General features: G+C 56.9%; 2 protein-coding genes across 5 annotated transcripts in view; both read left to right on the forward strand.

Moving 5' to 3' along the window:
* Pnpla7 (patatin like phospholipase domain containing 7) overlaps nucleotides 1–5,120 on the forward strand; it is an 80,552-nt gene extending 75,432 nt beyond the window's left edge. For both annotated transcript variants that reach the window (XM_059260259.1, XM_059260260.1), the window contains 9 exons: nucleotides 931–1,047; nucleotides 1,203–1,272; nucleotides 1,811–1,927; nucleotides 2,575–2,723; nucleotides 2,988–3,140; nucleotides 3,277–3,387; nucleotides 3,523–3,607; nucleotides 4,418–4,521; nucleotides 4,703–5,120. In XM_059260259.1, coding sequence (XP_059116242.1) covers nucleotides 931–1,047; nucleotides 1,203–1,272; nucleotides 1,811–1,927; nucleotides 2,575–2,723; nucleotides 2,988–3,140; nucleotides 3,277–3,387; nucleotides 3,523–3,607; nucleotides 4,418–4,521; nucleotides 4,703–4,813 — 1,017 coding nt within the window. In that variant the 3' untranslated portion in view covers nucleotides 4,814–5,120. The remainder of the gene's footprint in view (nucleotides 1–930; nucleotides 1,048–1,202; nucleotides 1,273–1,810; nucleotides 1,928–2,574; nucleotides 2,724–2,987; nucleotides 3,141–3,276; nucleotides 3,388–3,522; nucleotides 3,608–4,417; nucleotides 4,522–4,702) is intronic.
* Nucleotides 5,121–5,241: 121 nt separating this feature from the next.
* On the forward strand, nucleotides 5,242–14,072 carry Nsmf (NMDA receptor synaptonuclear signaling and neuronal migration factor). Of its 3 annotated transcripts, XM_059260263.1 has the most exons (16): nucleotides 5,242–5,775; nucleotides 6,110–6,171; nucleotides 6,749–7,249; nucleotides 8,281–8,356; nucleotides 9,174–9,179; nucleotides 9,465–9,533; nucleotides 10,219–10,271; nucleotides 10,762–10,851; nucleotides 11,333–11,457; nucleotides 11,691–11,774; nucleotides 11,903–11,936; nucleotides 12,025–12,095; nucleotides 12,284–12,363; nucleotides 12,508–12,610; nucleotides 12,759–12,834; nucleotides 12,933–14,072. In XM_059260263.1, the coding sequence occupies exons 1-16, from the start codon at nucleotides 5,705–5,707 to the stop codon at nucleotides 13,028–13,030; spliced, it is 1,599 nt and encodes a 532-aa protein (XP_059116246.1). In that variant the 5' UTR covers nucleotides 5,242–5,704; the 3' UTR covers nucleotides 13,031–14,072. The 3 variants fall into 3 exon arrangements, with proteins under 3 accessions (XP_059116246.1, XP_059116247.1, XP_059116248.1); XM_059260264.1 differs by lacking the exon at nucleotides 10,762–10,851; XM_059260265.1 differs by lacking the exons at nucleotides 6,749–7,249; nucleotides 9,174–9,179.
* Nucleotides 14,073–14,332: the final 260 nt, after the last annotated feature.

Here is a 14,332-nt window from a genome sequence, read left to right on the forward strand (position 1 = left end):
TTGTGCTCTCCTTTTTCAAAGAAAAGAAAATTGGTCATCCTCATGCAGAAGCTGAGGAGTGGGCTATCTGCTGAATTCACAAAGCTAAGGACACAGCCTAAGGCTCTCTGTCCAGAAATAGTTCTTCCATGGAATGGGTGGCCATCAAAAAAGAGAGCCTGTCCTTAGTGATATGCCAGCAATCACTGGGGGTGGCCTCTAAGAGCAGTGACCACAGGAAAATGTGTTCAATTGCTATAGAACAGCTTAGAATGTAGTCATGGGCTGGGAAGCCCAGCCCAGGGCCTGTGGGAAGTGTCTTTCCTTCCCTCCGCCTGCTCATCTGCTGCTGAGGAGCAGCAATAGGAGAAGTCAGGGCACTTTGGGCTGGTCCTCCCACCATCCTGACGGTGAACTAAGCTGTGGGACCTGCCAAGGTGGCTTTTCTGCAGGAGTCTACTGCTGGACATGATGGGCATGGAGCTATGTGCATACCTACCCACCATGCTAAAGAGGTGGATGCAATGGGGTGATTTGTCCAGCGGCTTCCCTGGTCCAGGCCCTGGGCAGAATCTCAAGCTATCTTATTCCTTGTTTTCTTTGTCACTCATTAGTCTTATGGAAGGGTCTAGAGCTGGTGGCTCTGTCCAGCCTAGTGCTCACTCTACTGTGTAGGAAAATCTGGATGCCCAAAGCACAGAGGTCTGATGGAGTCCTCAAGGGTGCTCAAGGATAGCTGTGTGAGGAAAGGACCGAAGTCATGGAGCTATGTGAGGCTCTTAGCATCTAAACCCCAGGAGCTTCTGCTGGCCTCTTTGCATACACTAAGGCTCAACCACACAGGGAGTACGTTCCTGAAACTTCAGGCAGTGGGACCTGTGGATTCTCTTGGCTGCCTGAGTTTTGATGCAGAAATGTGATTTCCTCAGTAAAGGTTTCCCATGTCTCTAGGATATGACATCGATGGTGAAGACTATACTGGACCTGACCTACCCAATTACATCGATGTTTTCTGGAACTGGCTTCAATAACAGCATCAACAGCATCTTCAGAGACCGGCAGATTGAGGTGTGTCCCCTCCACACCTGGCATGCACTGGATGCTCAGTGACCTTGACACCATCTTGCTTTCCCTATGTTCATCTGTCCCTAGATGGGCCTTGCCAGTGTGGGACAGGGAACAGTTTGAGAAGAGGTTTCCTCTGACCCCTGTCCTCCCCACAGGACCTGTGGCTCCCCTATTTTGCCATCACCACTGACATCACAGCCTCTGCCATGCGGGTTCACACAGATGGTGAGAGCTTTCCCCAACCAAAATCACCGTAGGGTCAGCTTAGTGGGGTCAGCACTCTAGGATCTCAGGCAGGTATAGGAGCATGGACAGGGAGCTCCATGAGGGCACGGAGGGTCTTACAAAGGAAGCAAGGGTCACAGGCACATTTGCATAGGGTGGGTAGAGGATGTCTCCGCCACAGGCACACTAGGTGAAGTAGGGCAGTCAGGAGTGAGGATATCAGGTGGATAGAAGGGCCTCTGGGAAAGGAGCAGAATTAGGGATGTACTCTGGCACAGCAGTCTTCACTTGGATAAAGTGGGATATCTGGGGACCACAGAGAATTACTTCAGTGCCATCTCTTTTCAAGGCAAAGCCCTTTGGGATGAGAGGTCTGGTGGTGGTCTGTCAAGCTTAGTGTTCTCTCTAGAGGTAGGATCTGTGGGCTTTCAGACTGACAGAGAGAAGGCTCTGATTCTCCAGTGGAGGGCAAGGACCACAGAGGGCAGGGAAGGTTCCTTCCTAGCCATTTTCCCACCAGACCTTCTTGATGCTCCAGGCTCTCTATGGAGGTATGTCCGTGCAAGCATGTCCTTGTCGGGCTACATGCCCCCTCTCTGCGACCCCAAGGATGGACACCTGCTGATGGATGGGGGTTACATCAACAACCTCCCAGGTACTGCAGAGAATGGGGGAGTGTCCCACAAGCTGGTACATAGCTCTTTGGTCATTCTGCCCTGTGGCTGCCTGCCACAACCGCCTCCACACCAGGAAGGCTGGGGTGGTACACGTTTTCCTTAGAGTATGCCAAGAGAAAATGTCAGGCTGGCATCAGCTCATAGAGAACACATGCGCATGTGCCCATGCATGCACATGCGCACAGCATGCTCCCAGCATATGGCTCTGCCTGTTAGCACAGCAGCAACAGAACAAAGGCCAAGGAGACAAACCAGGAGCAATTGATTTCCATCTGTGCCCACAGTTGGAGACTAACAGCCTGCAGGTGTTGGGTGCACTATGAATGAGGCCAGACCTGCTACCTGTTGGCTACGTACTCAGAAGGGCTCAGCACACAGATCCGTGCACAAGGCTACACATAAGCTGGGGCATTTGATCTCCTGCTTCCATAGACCCAGGGAGAATATTAGAGAGGGACCACATGGTCCCCTGGTGGAGCCACCAAGAGAAACAGGGCCCTCTTAGTGCTTAGTAAAGCAGGGTCTGCCTCTCATCTGTTTTTTCCATTCCTCGTGGAGTGCTACCCTGTACCCTGGTTCTGCATTTTTAACCTGGCTGGTGACCGGGCTACCTTTTTCTCCATAGCGGATGTGGCAAGATCCATGGGGGCAAAGGTTGTGATTGCCATTGATGTTGGCAGCCGGGATGAGATGGATCTCACCAACTATGGAGATGCCTTGTCTGGATGGTGGCTACTTTGGAAACGCTGGAACCCCTTGGCCTCAAAAGTCAAGGTAGGATTGGTACCAGATGGACTAGATAGCCTCTCTGGGGCTTATGCTCTCACCCCATGTCCCATCCCTGGAAGCAGGGATGTAGAAGCACCTCCCAAGCTCAAGAGTCCAGCAGATCTGGGTCACTTGTTTGTACTGCTTCCCAAGCCCTGGGACTAACTCTGGGACACCAGGGGCTCACTAAGTCACATCTCTGGCTCAGGGCCCATCATGTTTGTGGGCCAGGAGGGAGGGCCAGGGTAGGAGATCAAGCATTCTTGGCAGGTGTTGAACATGGCAGAGATTCAGACACGCCTGGCCTATGTGTGCTGCGTCCGGCAGCTGGAGATGGTGAAGAACAGTGATTACTGCGAGTATCTGAGGCCTCCCATTGATAGCTACCGCACCCTGGACTTCGGCAAGTTTGATGAGATCTGTGTGAGTGTCAGCGACTGACTGCAGGGGAAGAGGGCCTGGGGGATCAGTTCTGATGGTTGTTACCTCTTCAGCCTCTTTTCTAAGAGCACAAGAAGGGGCTCCCTCAAGTTCCTGATGGGGCCTCCTATGTATACAGGAAGTCGGGTATCAACATGGGCGGACAGTGTTTGACATCTGGGTTCGGAGTGGTGTGCTGGAGAAGATGCTGCAGGACCAGCAGGGGACAAGCAAGAGGAAGGACTGTGGGGTGAGAAGCAGGATGGAGGGTTGGGCAGGGTGGGGGTCCACTGCACTGGCAGCCTCCTCTGCATCCACCCTACCTGTGTGCGGCCTGAGCCAGGCGACATGCTGAGTGCCTGAGCTGCCTTACACCCTGCCTCAGGTGCTCACCTGCCCCAGTGCCTCCTTCACGGACCTCGCTGAGATCGTGTCACGGATTGAGCCGGCCAAGGTGGCTGCCGTGGACGGTGAGTTAGATGTCCAGAAAGTGGGCCTGCATAACGAAGGTCGGGACGGGCTAGAGGTGGCCGGACCCCATTCCTCTGGACCCTCACTCTTCTCTTGAAGAAGTCACTGGCACTTGACGTTACCCCTGCTGCTCCATTGTGTCAAGACCCTGAGACCATCTATCCAGCCCAAGAGTTTCCATAGCAATGGGATTGTCTCCTAGGCCACTCAGGCTTCTCCCTCATCACTCCATATAGTATCCTAACCACATCACAGACCTTCAGGGAAGCCTGCTGGCAGAACTTAACAGAGAGCCCGAGGGCCAGGGCCAGCAACCACTGCTCTGACCTACAGCCCTGCAAGGGGGCCATCAACCGCCATCCCCACTCTCACTCCCATCTTGCAACAGAACAACATGTTCTGCAGGATTCCCTGCTCCATGTTCCATCTTAAAGAGGAACTTGAGAGGTACCCTGGGGACTTCCCAGGGTGAGAGCCCCAGGCACAGAGCTGAGTTTGCTGGAGTCTCCTTACACCACCCTGACCAGGCCTCCTATGCATGCTTAGAAGGCCAACTTACTCCATGTTTTTGTGAAAGACATACAGGACCCATCGTGAAGTGGGGTGGACAAAGCCAGATGTGATGTACTGCTGGGTCTGCCGCAGCTCCCTCTGGCAGCCCTGGGACTGAATAGATGGCTGTGTATGTGAACTGTTACCATGGAGCTGGGGACAGAGGGTCTGTGGCCATGTTCTGCCTTAGATTTTAGCTGTGCTGGACACAGCCACTGTCCTTGGGGAGGGGACTAATGTAGCCCGTTCTGCTCCAGATGAATCTGACTATCAGACAGAGTATGAGGAGGAGCTGCCAGACATCCCCAAGGACACATATGCTGACTTCCAGAGCACAGGGATTGAGTTGGACTCTGACTCGGTGAGGTGCTGGGCCCTGTCCTGCCAGTGCCCCTTGGTTATGCCCACTCTGAGGTCCTCAGACAGGGCCTGCCCCTGGTCTCTGATTCTGGGATGGCCACTCCCTCCCACTCCAAGTAATGCAGCCTGGGATCTGGCAGCCCCTACTTCACATACCTTGACCATGTATTGTTTGCTTCCAGGAGGATGAGCCTTCAGTGTGGCAAGAGCCCTCAGGCCTGGCTTTCCCAGAACAGACCCAGGACTCCTGCCCTTGGCTCCCTGATCCAAATGAGCAGGGGCCAAGACCTTAATGCCTTTCCTGCCTGGACTAATACAATACAGCACAGTCCTCCCCTGGGCCTGACCCCAAGACTGAGGATGCACCTGCTCCTCGGTGGCTACTTCAGTTGCCTGACAAGATCAAGCTTGGTGGTGTATCCATCCGGTTTCTTCCAGGGACATGTGCTGTGTTAGAGGAGTCATGGGCCTCTTCTCTTGGCCTACATGCCTTATATCCCCACAGCAAGCAATAATGAGGGGGCTCTGAAGCCTCTGTGAGGCGTGGGAGCATGGGATTGGCATATTAATAAAAGTCAATCTGATTGTGTCGATAGTTCACTCCAGTATGAAGGTTGCTATAGCAAAGAGCTAGATGGACCTGAGGTCCAGAAGGTCCCAGTGGGGTAGTCATATGACCTCTCAGGACCCTTTTGCTGATTCCTGCAACCTCCAGGCAGCAACTGTAGGCTAAGCAGGCAGGATGCTCCGGGTCTGGATGGAGCTAGGGTTTTCCCCAAAACCAAAGTGAGCTCCTGGGTTTCTTCGGCGTTTCTCCCCCCTGGGCATACATGGGCCCTGCCCTAAGTGGAAGAGCTTCCCATTAGTTCTAGGAGGGTCGTGCTAGGAAGAAAGCCCGCGGGAGGAGCCGCCTTTAACCACGCCCGTATCTGTCATCATGGGGGTGGTGCCAGCCCAGGCCTGGCGTCAGGAGGCGGAGCACCGCCCCCGGGTCCAGCCGCGCTCTCCTACAGTGGCTGGACTCGCAGGGCGCTGGGTGCGGCCATGCGGGGCCCGGGCCTGAGTGTGACCCTGACCCTGAGGCCGAGACCTAGCGCGACCTCAGGCGCGGTACGGCTCCCCCGGCAGAGGCGGCGGGCGCGGGGCGCGCTCTGAAGCCCGGGGGATGCGCGGGCACCGTGACCATGGGTGCCGCCGCCTCCAGGAGGAGGGCGCTGAGGAGCGAGGCCATGTCCTCGGTAGCGGCCAAAGTAAGGTGAGTGCGGCGGGCTGACCGGAGGTCAGGTAGCCACTGCCGGCTTCCGCTGTGGTGTGCACTGCTGCTCCGGCCCCCTGCAGCTTTCCTGTTCCGACTAGAGTGGGCCTCGGGCCTTACAACCTCCCGCCCACAGGCTGGACGGATTGGACAGAAAGCGGTCGGAGGTCCGCGGCCAGGATGTCCTGGCTCTCTGGTGGGTGGAGAGAGCCCACCTCTTCTCACGTTGGTGTGGAGGGCTAGGGTGGGGGCAGGTCTGGTGGGGAGGGTCTTGCCAATGTCGAAGGCTGGTAGCCAGCATGCACTGACCGTGTTCCTTCTGCCTACCCTGCAGAGCAGCCCGAGCGTTTGGAGAGTACCTGTCCCAGAGTCACCCTGAGAACCGCAACGGTGCAGGTAGGGGCACAAGGAAACAAAAGGGTTGTGCAGGGTGAGTCCTCTGCCCCAGGCCAGGGCCAGGGCCAGTGGAGTGTGAGCCAGCCTAGACGCCTTGCTGGCTTCTCTTCCTCACATCCATCCCCTGCCCTCCAGAGCCCAGAACCCCAGGAGGAGCTCCAATCACCCATCTCCATGGCGCCCTCCCAGCCTGGGTTGTTGGCATGGCAACAGGCCTCTTGGCACCCCCAGGGCTGGCACCACTGTCTCGGGGGCCAGCTGGTCGGGGGGGAGGGGAGAAGTTGGCACCAGGCAAATGGGTGTATCTGCAGGCTCGTGGGGGGAGATTGGACTGTCTATTCTTACCTCTGATGATGCACACACAGGTAGTATGGCCTGTCTATCACCCCAGTCCACACTCTAATAGGGCTTCAGGCCCAGATAAAAAGAGGAACAGGACGCCTGGCAGAACCTTTTCTAGCAACCAGAGCCCCCTTGTCAAGCTTGGTGCTTGCTGGGTGTTTGTGGCCCTCCGTGTCCCTGGAGACTGGGAGGGTAGACCCGCAGGCTGAAGGTTCACCTGGTGCCTTTCCCTTAGACCACCTGCTGGCTGACGCCTACTCTGGCCACGACGGGTCCCCAGAGATGCAGCCTGCCCCCCAGAACAAGCGCCGCCTCTCCCTCGTCTCCAATGGCCGCTATGAGGGCAGCATCTCAGATGAGGCCGTCCACGGGAAGCCGGCTCCAGAGGGCCCCCAGCCCCGTGTGTACACCATCTCTAGAGAGCCAGCCCTGCTGCCCAGCTCTGAAGCTGAAGCCATTGAGCTGGCAGTGGTAAAGGGGCGGAGGCAGCGGGAGCGGCACCCTCACCACCATAGCCAGCCCCTGCGTGCCAGCCCAGGCAGCAGCCGTGAGGACATCAGCAGGCCCTGCCAAAGCTGGGCAGGCAGCCGCCAGGGCTCCAAAGAATGCCCAGGATGTGCCCAGCTGGTCCCTGGTCCCTCCCCTCGGGCCTTTGGGCTGGAACAGCCACCTCTACCTGAGGCTTCTGGCCGCCACAAGAAGCTGGAGAGGATGTATAGTGTTGATGGAGTGTCTGGTGAGGGGCCTTATCTCTGGGCCTGGGCAGGTTTTGGGGTAACCTGCTGGCCTTTAGCAGCAGCAAACACTGTAAAGCTTGGGTATCATGGTGTGAAGGATGAAATCCCTTCAACTTGGACTCACCTCCCTCCCCTAAATCCTGTGAGTTGTGGCCTCCCTCAGAACCCAAGCAAATCTATCACAGAGTTTATCAAGGATACGTCCTGGAGGAGGGGGCCTCGTAAAAACCGTGGCTTAATGAAAGATAAGGCTGTCTTCAGAAACTACGAGGAAGGGGAAATTGGCTAGGCCCTGAGATTAGCATTGTAAACTGGAGGGAAGGGTTGGAATACCCTGAGGGCGTGCTGTGTTTAACTACCCTTCCCACAGAGTACCCCCCTTAGGACATCACAGCAGCCCCATGCCTGGGCTTTAGAGAATAGCTTTAGGGGACCCTGGAAGTAGACAGCCGTCAGCAAGGTAGTCTCCACTCTCTGGCCTACCCTCTTAGGGGCTAAAAGGAGGAGAAGCTGAGAAGGGTTACTCTGTGTCCAAGGGAGAGGAAAACGTGACCGTCCAAAGACAGACTCCAGCTTTAGAGGAAGGGGAAAATTAAACAGAGAGAGCCTCAAGCCAGAGGCTGGAGAGATAGAGCTCAGTGGTTAAGAACACTTACTGCTCCTGCAGAGGACCCGGGTTTGGTTCCTAGCACCCACATCAGGCCACTCACAACCACCTGTAACTCCAGCTCCAGCACGATCAGACACCTAGCCTCTCCTCCCTTCCCTCCCCCTTCTCCCTCTCAAAGAAAAGATTTGAATGAGTTTGTTTTTTTTTTTTTTTAAGCTTCCAGTCAGAGAGGGTGGGTTGGTGGAGTGATGTACTGGAACCCCACCCTGAGCTAGTTTTTTCTTTGCTTGAGAGGACTCTGGCCTGTTGCCTTGACTCTGCTGCTGTTGGCCGCCTGGTGGGCCCAGAGTCTTCCCAGCAGGAAAGGTTCAGGCTTCAGGACACCTGTCCTTGCTAGCCCCTGCCTCCTCTCTCTTCTAGATGATGTTCCCATCCGTACCTGGTTCCCCAAGGAAAACCTTTTCAGCTTCCAGACGGCAACCACAACTATGCAAGCGTGAGTCCACTGTCCACTGCCAGAGTCTAGGGCCGGCCTGCCTCTTCCTAGGGCTTAGGAAGTACTGACAACTCTTGCCTGGCCTCTGGCTCAGCTGAGGCTTCCTGTGAACAGCTGCATGTGCCGCGTTGTGCCAGGTCTGCTGATGGGCCAGGCTGAGGCTGTGGGTCCCAGCAGGCAGGGCTGCGTTCTCCCTCAGACCATATCCTACTGTCACTTCTTCCTGCCCCTTTTCTTGCTTACACCCCTCCTGGGCGTTCCCTGCAGTCAGCCTACCCACTTACCCATGGCCTTTTATCTTTATTTCTGCCAGGGGACCTGACCCAGACACAGTTGCCACTGATAGCACCAGCACTAAGTGGTTTGGGGTGGGGGATTCTCGTCCTCATGCGTACCCCAAACTCCAACCTCATTCTGCTTCATATGTGACAGGTGACAGTTACCAGGGGTCTCTTGGAGGTCTGTTCCTCTATCTGACATGCATCTAAGTTGTCGGCCCAAGGATATGCCTTAGAAGCAAGGTCCCCACAGCAAAGCAGTCCTACCCCACCCTCAGTTGCTATGGCAAAGTGGGCAGAGCACAGGCAAGCTTCTCTAGGACCAAGCCCCTCCTTGCTCGGCCAGAACCCAGGGCCTGGTGGTATGGGCCAGCGACAGCCTCTGGTGCCCTTTGACAGCTGGCCTTGAGTCCAGTAGACATCCTGCTGGGAGGGAAGCTGCCTTGGGGGGAGGGGGCCTGGGGGGCGCCGAAGGGAGCCCGAGAGCCATACTCATTTTGTCTTCTTTCTCTTGCTGCCTCTCCACACGGTGACTCCAGCATCTCGTAAGTATGCCATGCCGTGTGCACTTAGGGGCACAGCCATTGTCCTGGGGGACCCTCCCACCCCTGGATAGACGTCTGCAGGTCAGGGTCCCCGGGCCTGGGCAGTGAGTAGTGCTGAGCTCCCATTAGCCTGGCTTCCTGTGGACAACTAGGCCTCCGCAGGGCCTGCTGGGAGCTGGGCCTGGGACGCCCCGCTGGGCGCCTGTGTGCTTGCACCTGTGTCTCCACGTCTGCGTCCCTCCTGCCTTCAGCCAAGGGCAGTGCTGACTTGCGGCGGTTTCTCAGGGTATTCAGGGGCTACGCGGAGAGGAAGCGTCGGAAACGAGAGAATGATTCCGCGTCTGTAATCCAGAGGTAGGGCCTGCCAGCCACTCGCCACCAGGGTCTGTCTCTGGTCTGCACTGGCCTGGCCAGGGCCCTCCTGGCCCTGGAGGACCTGACCTGATGGGGGAAGGGTGGTGGCGACCACTGGCCTGGCCCTGCTCTGGGGACGTGGCAGGCAGGAGAGGCCGTGTGACCAGGCTGCGTTTCAGCCCCTGGACCTGTACTTGAGGGTACATTGATAGTCATACTGCAGGCCCATCCATGTCTGTCTAGCCCTGAAGCCCAGAGCTGTCCATCCAGTGGCGCAGCCTACCCTCTCCATCTCCCACCAACCTCAGAGGTGTGCCCGGGAAACCATTTGTCTATCTCAGACATGGGGTCTTGACAGGGCACAAAATGTGGGGGAACAGAGACCCTGTCTCCCTAGTGGGGAAGGGACAGTTTGAAACCCCCAGACCAACTTAGGGGTGCGGGTTCAGGTAGAGGATGTTAGGGTGTCTCTGCAACAGAGGAGATGACTGAGAAGCCTCAGCAAGAAACAGAACTGGCAGGAGAGAGACACATGCCTCTGTTCTGGAAGGATCTCAGGAGGAGGCAGGGCTTGTATATGAGCCTTGGGAGATTGTCCAGTGTCCAGAGTGGTCAGGGTCTAGGTGGGCAGGAGCCACCATCCATCCCTCTGTGGACCCTCATCACCCCATGGTTTCTCCTTCAGGAACTTCCGCAAACACCTGCGCATGGTTGGCAGTCGGCGGGTGAAGGCCCAGAGTAAGATGGGTGCTGGGAAAGTGGGCAGTGCTGCGCTTGGCAAGCTGGGGCTTTGTGGCAAGCCGGGGCTTTGCATGTTGGCAGTCCAGCTCCCTCGATGCGTTCTAGCCCTTCATATCTGCTGGCACCACCCATCTGCCGTGCTGCCTTCCCCGCGGGCCTTGCCCCCTTCCCTGCCGTCTGCTCCTGTCCACCCCTGTTTCAGTGTTGTACCTCACCCAGGCCCTTGACCAGTACCCTAACCTAGCGCTCTGCCCAGCCTAGGCTCCACCCTAGGCCCACTCCATAGTCCACACCGTGCTTCTGTCTCCACCCTAATGTCCTCCCGTTGAGACTCCGCTCCTAGTATTCTGTGCTCCTACACGAACAGGCCCCAGCCTTGTGGGGCCTTGTCAGCGTCTGCCTCTCCACACAGCCCAGCCCCGGCCCTAGCCTGAGTCTGCTCTGTTCTTGCCCCCTCTGGCTAATGGGGGTTTTGCTCTCACTGCAGCGTTCGCTGAGCGGCGCGAACGGAGCTTCAGCCGGTCCTGGAGCGACCCCACCCCTATGAAAGCCGACACCTCCCACGACTCCCGAGACAGTAGGTGTCCAGTGGCAGGCTGGCCCACTTCCCTGACAAGTTCCCTTAGGCCCACATCCCTGGCAAGGGTCCCATGCCAGTACCGCTAGGCTTCTGCGCTTTTGCTCTCTGAGCCTCAGTTTACCTGTCTATGAGATGGGAGTACCTGGCCTCTCCTGTCTCTTAGGCAGGGTTAACTAATGGCTAAGCAGTGCTAACTGCGGCATCTGTAAGGTGGTACCCACTGTCTCTCGGGGCATACTTGGCCACAGGTGACATTTGTTCTGGGTCCCAGCTTCACATGTCTCTCCTCTTCCTGTGTGGGGCTGTTCCCACTGCCCTGCAGTTTGCCCGTGACTAACCTTCTCACACACCCAAACACCCTCCAGGACACGGCTGGGCTTTATGGGTGGTATGCCGCTGTCTCGGTGACCCCCTCCAGGACACGGCTGGGCTTTATGGGTGGTATGCTGCTGTCTGGGTGACCCCTCCTGCCTCCTAGGCAGTGACCTGCAGAGCTCACACTGCACCCTGGATGAGGCTTGTGAGGACCTGGACTGGGACACAGAGAAAGGCCTGGAGGCCATGGCCTGTAACACTGAGGGCTTCTTGCCACCCAAGGTCATGGTGAGTGAGCCTTGTCCTCAGATTCTCCCCACCATGCCCACACTCCATCCTCGGCTTGGGGAGGGCTCTCCAGGCTCCACCTTAGTTGTGAAGGTCCTTAGGGTCTCAGCCTTCAGCTTCCTGGGGGAGTTTCAGAGGGCTCTACCCTTGGTTACAGCAGAGTAAAGGGGCATCCCAAGGCTCCCCCCTTGGCTGTGGGGTGCACCTCATAGGGCTTTTCCTATCCCCCACAGCTGATCTCCTCCAAGGTGCCAAAAGCCGAGTACATCCCTACCATCATCCGCAGGGATGACCCCTCCATCATCCCCATCCTCTACGTGAGTGTCCTTTCCAACTCTGCATCCAGACAAATCCCGGGTATACCTCTCACTCTGGGTCCAGCTACTGGTGCCTGAATGCCGTGGGGGCTAGCAAGGGCTCTGATGTGTGGCCTGTCTGTTCTCAGGACCATGAGCATGCAACATTCGAGGACATCCTGGGTATGTATCTTGTTCACTTCATCTGGTGGCTGGCAGGAAGGGTGGCCCTGCATGGGGAGGGGCGGTGCTCACAGCCCTCTGTCCACAGAGGAGATAGAGAAGAAACTGAACATCTACCACAAAGGGGCCAAGATCTGGAAGATGCTGATTTTCTGCCAGGTAAAACCAGCCTTTTCTTTCTTGCCGAGGAGAAGAGGTCAGTGTGGTAGGGGTAGCGAGCCCAAGAACACACTGCATGTGTTCGCATGGTCGGAGTGTCCGTGGGAGGGTGCGTTTGTGGACTGGGTATGTGCACATCTCCTAGCCTCCCTCTAGCACTCCTGAGGCCTGACCATGACCTCTTACAGGGCGGCCCTGGACACCTTTATTTGCTCAAGAACAAGGTGGCCACCTTTGCCAAAGTGGAGAAGGAAGAGGACATGATCCAGTGAGAGGGGAGGGCACCGTGGGTTGCGGGAGGGCAGTCTTGAACCTGGTATATTCTTCCGACTCCCTCCACCACGCTTCCTCCTGTGGAGTTCAGTCACGGGGCCAGCAGCCCCGAGCTGAGGCCGTCTGTAATCCCCACCAGCTTCTGGAAGAGATTGAGCCGCCTGATGAGCAAAGTGAACCCAGAGCCGAATGTCATCCATATCATGGGCTGCTACATTCTGGGGAACCCCAACGGGGAGAAGGTAGGGGCTCGACTTGTGAGCTGGGTGGGCAAGGCCTTCTGCTCGTCCTGGCTGTAGTCCACCTGCAGAAATCTCACGCCTAGGGTCCTAAGTAAGGAGGGTGGGTCCTGCCCTTGGCCCCAGACTCATGCTTTTGCCCTTCTTGAAGTTATTCCAGAACCTCAGGACCCTCATGACTCCTTACAAGGTTACTTTTGAGTCACCGCTGGAGCTGTCTGCCCAAGGTGAGTCGTCCCAGCTGACTGACTAGAGGGCTGCTAGGTTTGACCCTTCTGGGACCCGGTCAGGCCCGAGCCGCCTGGCCTTTCTCTCTCCTGCCTAGGGAAGCAGATGATTGAGACCTACTTCGACTTCCGGCTTTATCGCCTGTGGAAGAGCCGCCAGCACTCAAAGCTGCTGGACTTTGATGACGTCCTGTGAGGAGCATGGGTCGTGCCCAGGCACCACCGGGCCTTTTCCTCTGGACTGGGAACCTGGGGCTGGGCCACCTCTTGCACCTAAAACCACGTGGCCCTGGTCTTGCCCACAGCTACTTCAGGGACCCTCAGACATTGCTCAGGTTCTCGTAGGGTCTGGTCCTCGCTGCACCAGTGGGCCACAGAGGCTACAGTCCTGTCCTGCCTCGCCTGGAGGCCGCAGCATTGGGAATCCCCTCCACGGGGTTCATAGAAATAAGTGCAATTTTTTTACACCCCTGGAAGAATTTGAAGGGAAGCAGCATTACTAGTTAACTAGTGAAGCACTCTGCTACTAGTTCCAGTGTAGACAACCGGCCCAGTGTGTGTTCAGGTCCTCCTGTCCCCAGCCCCTCAGCCCTGCCGTATTTGATCACCAGCACCAGGATGGCCCATCTACGTGGGGCCGGCACTGTCAGGCTGCCTAGCCTGGCCCGGTCTATACTGGCCAAATCTGTCTGCTTTCACCCCTCTTGTCACCCCTTGCTTACTTTGACCTCATCTTGGCAAGGGGCAGCCTGGGCGGTAGGAGGGAAGAACCTCACCTTCCCTTTTCTCAGAGGAGGCACTGGGCTGCCCCCTGCTGCCCACCTCCTCAGGCCGACTCACTTCCCTTGCTGCTGTTGAGCTCAGCTTTTCCAGCCTTGATCTGGAAGCCACATCCCAGCACAGAGGCTTAGGGGTTTGGTGGGGGCCAGCTGGGGCTGGGCCCTGGAAGGCAAGAACCTCACCAACACTGTAGTGGGGGCCTGGATCTGTCACCCAGGCTGGAAAGTCCAGTAGCTGGTGAGCTGTGAAGTCCCCGTGACTCCCTTCACAGTCTTGCCCAGGGTCTAGCAGGGTGGGCTCTCTTGTACATAGTTGGAGCTTGGGGGCAGGCCCCCCTTTTGTAGAGCCTGGGGTCTGAGGGCACCTGGCTGTGTCCCTGACCAAGGGGAGTTAGGATTGGGCTCTGAACAATGTACGATATCCCTTAGAGTGACCATTAAACTTGACCCTCTGCTGCAGCTGCTGTGTGGGTCTTCTCATTTGGTACCCACTCTCCATATGCATGCCAGCCTGAGGCCACTGCAGCATGGCTTCCTTCATACCTGGGCCTGGACAGGGTGGGGCCATCGGAACATCCACCTTAAGGATACATACCATGGGAAGATATTGTAGGGGTCTCCCAGAATGCCCATCAACTGGCACAGGAGACCATGGAGACAGTTATCTTCTCCCTGTAGTGATAACAAACAATGTAGGACCATGATCCTAGAAAAGGGCT

The sequence above is a fragment of the Peromyscus eremicus genome, chromosome 4, assembly GCF_949786415.1.
Source record: "Peromyscus eremicus chromosome 4, PerEre_H2_v1, whole genome shotgun sequence".
NCBI lineage: Eukaryota > Metazoa > Chordata > Mammalia > Rodentia > Cricetidae > Peromyscus > Peromyscus eremicus.

Bases quoted from the DNA above. Each gene is read 5' to 3' on its own strand.
- Nsmf (XM_059260263.1), top strand. From the start codon at position 5,705: ATGGGTGCCGCCGCCTCCAGGAGGAGGGCGCTGAGGAGCGAGGCCATG. The intron at 5,776-6,109 runs GTGAGTGCGGCG...CCTACCCTGCAG, and splicing joins TCGGTAGCGGCCAAAGTAAG to AGCAGCCCGAGCGTTTGGAG. The intron at 7,250-8,280 runs GTGAGGGGCCTT...TCTCTCTTCTAG, and splicing joins TAGTGTTGATGGAGTGTCTG to ATGATGTTCCCATCCGTACC.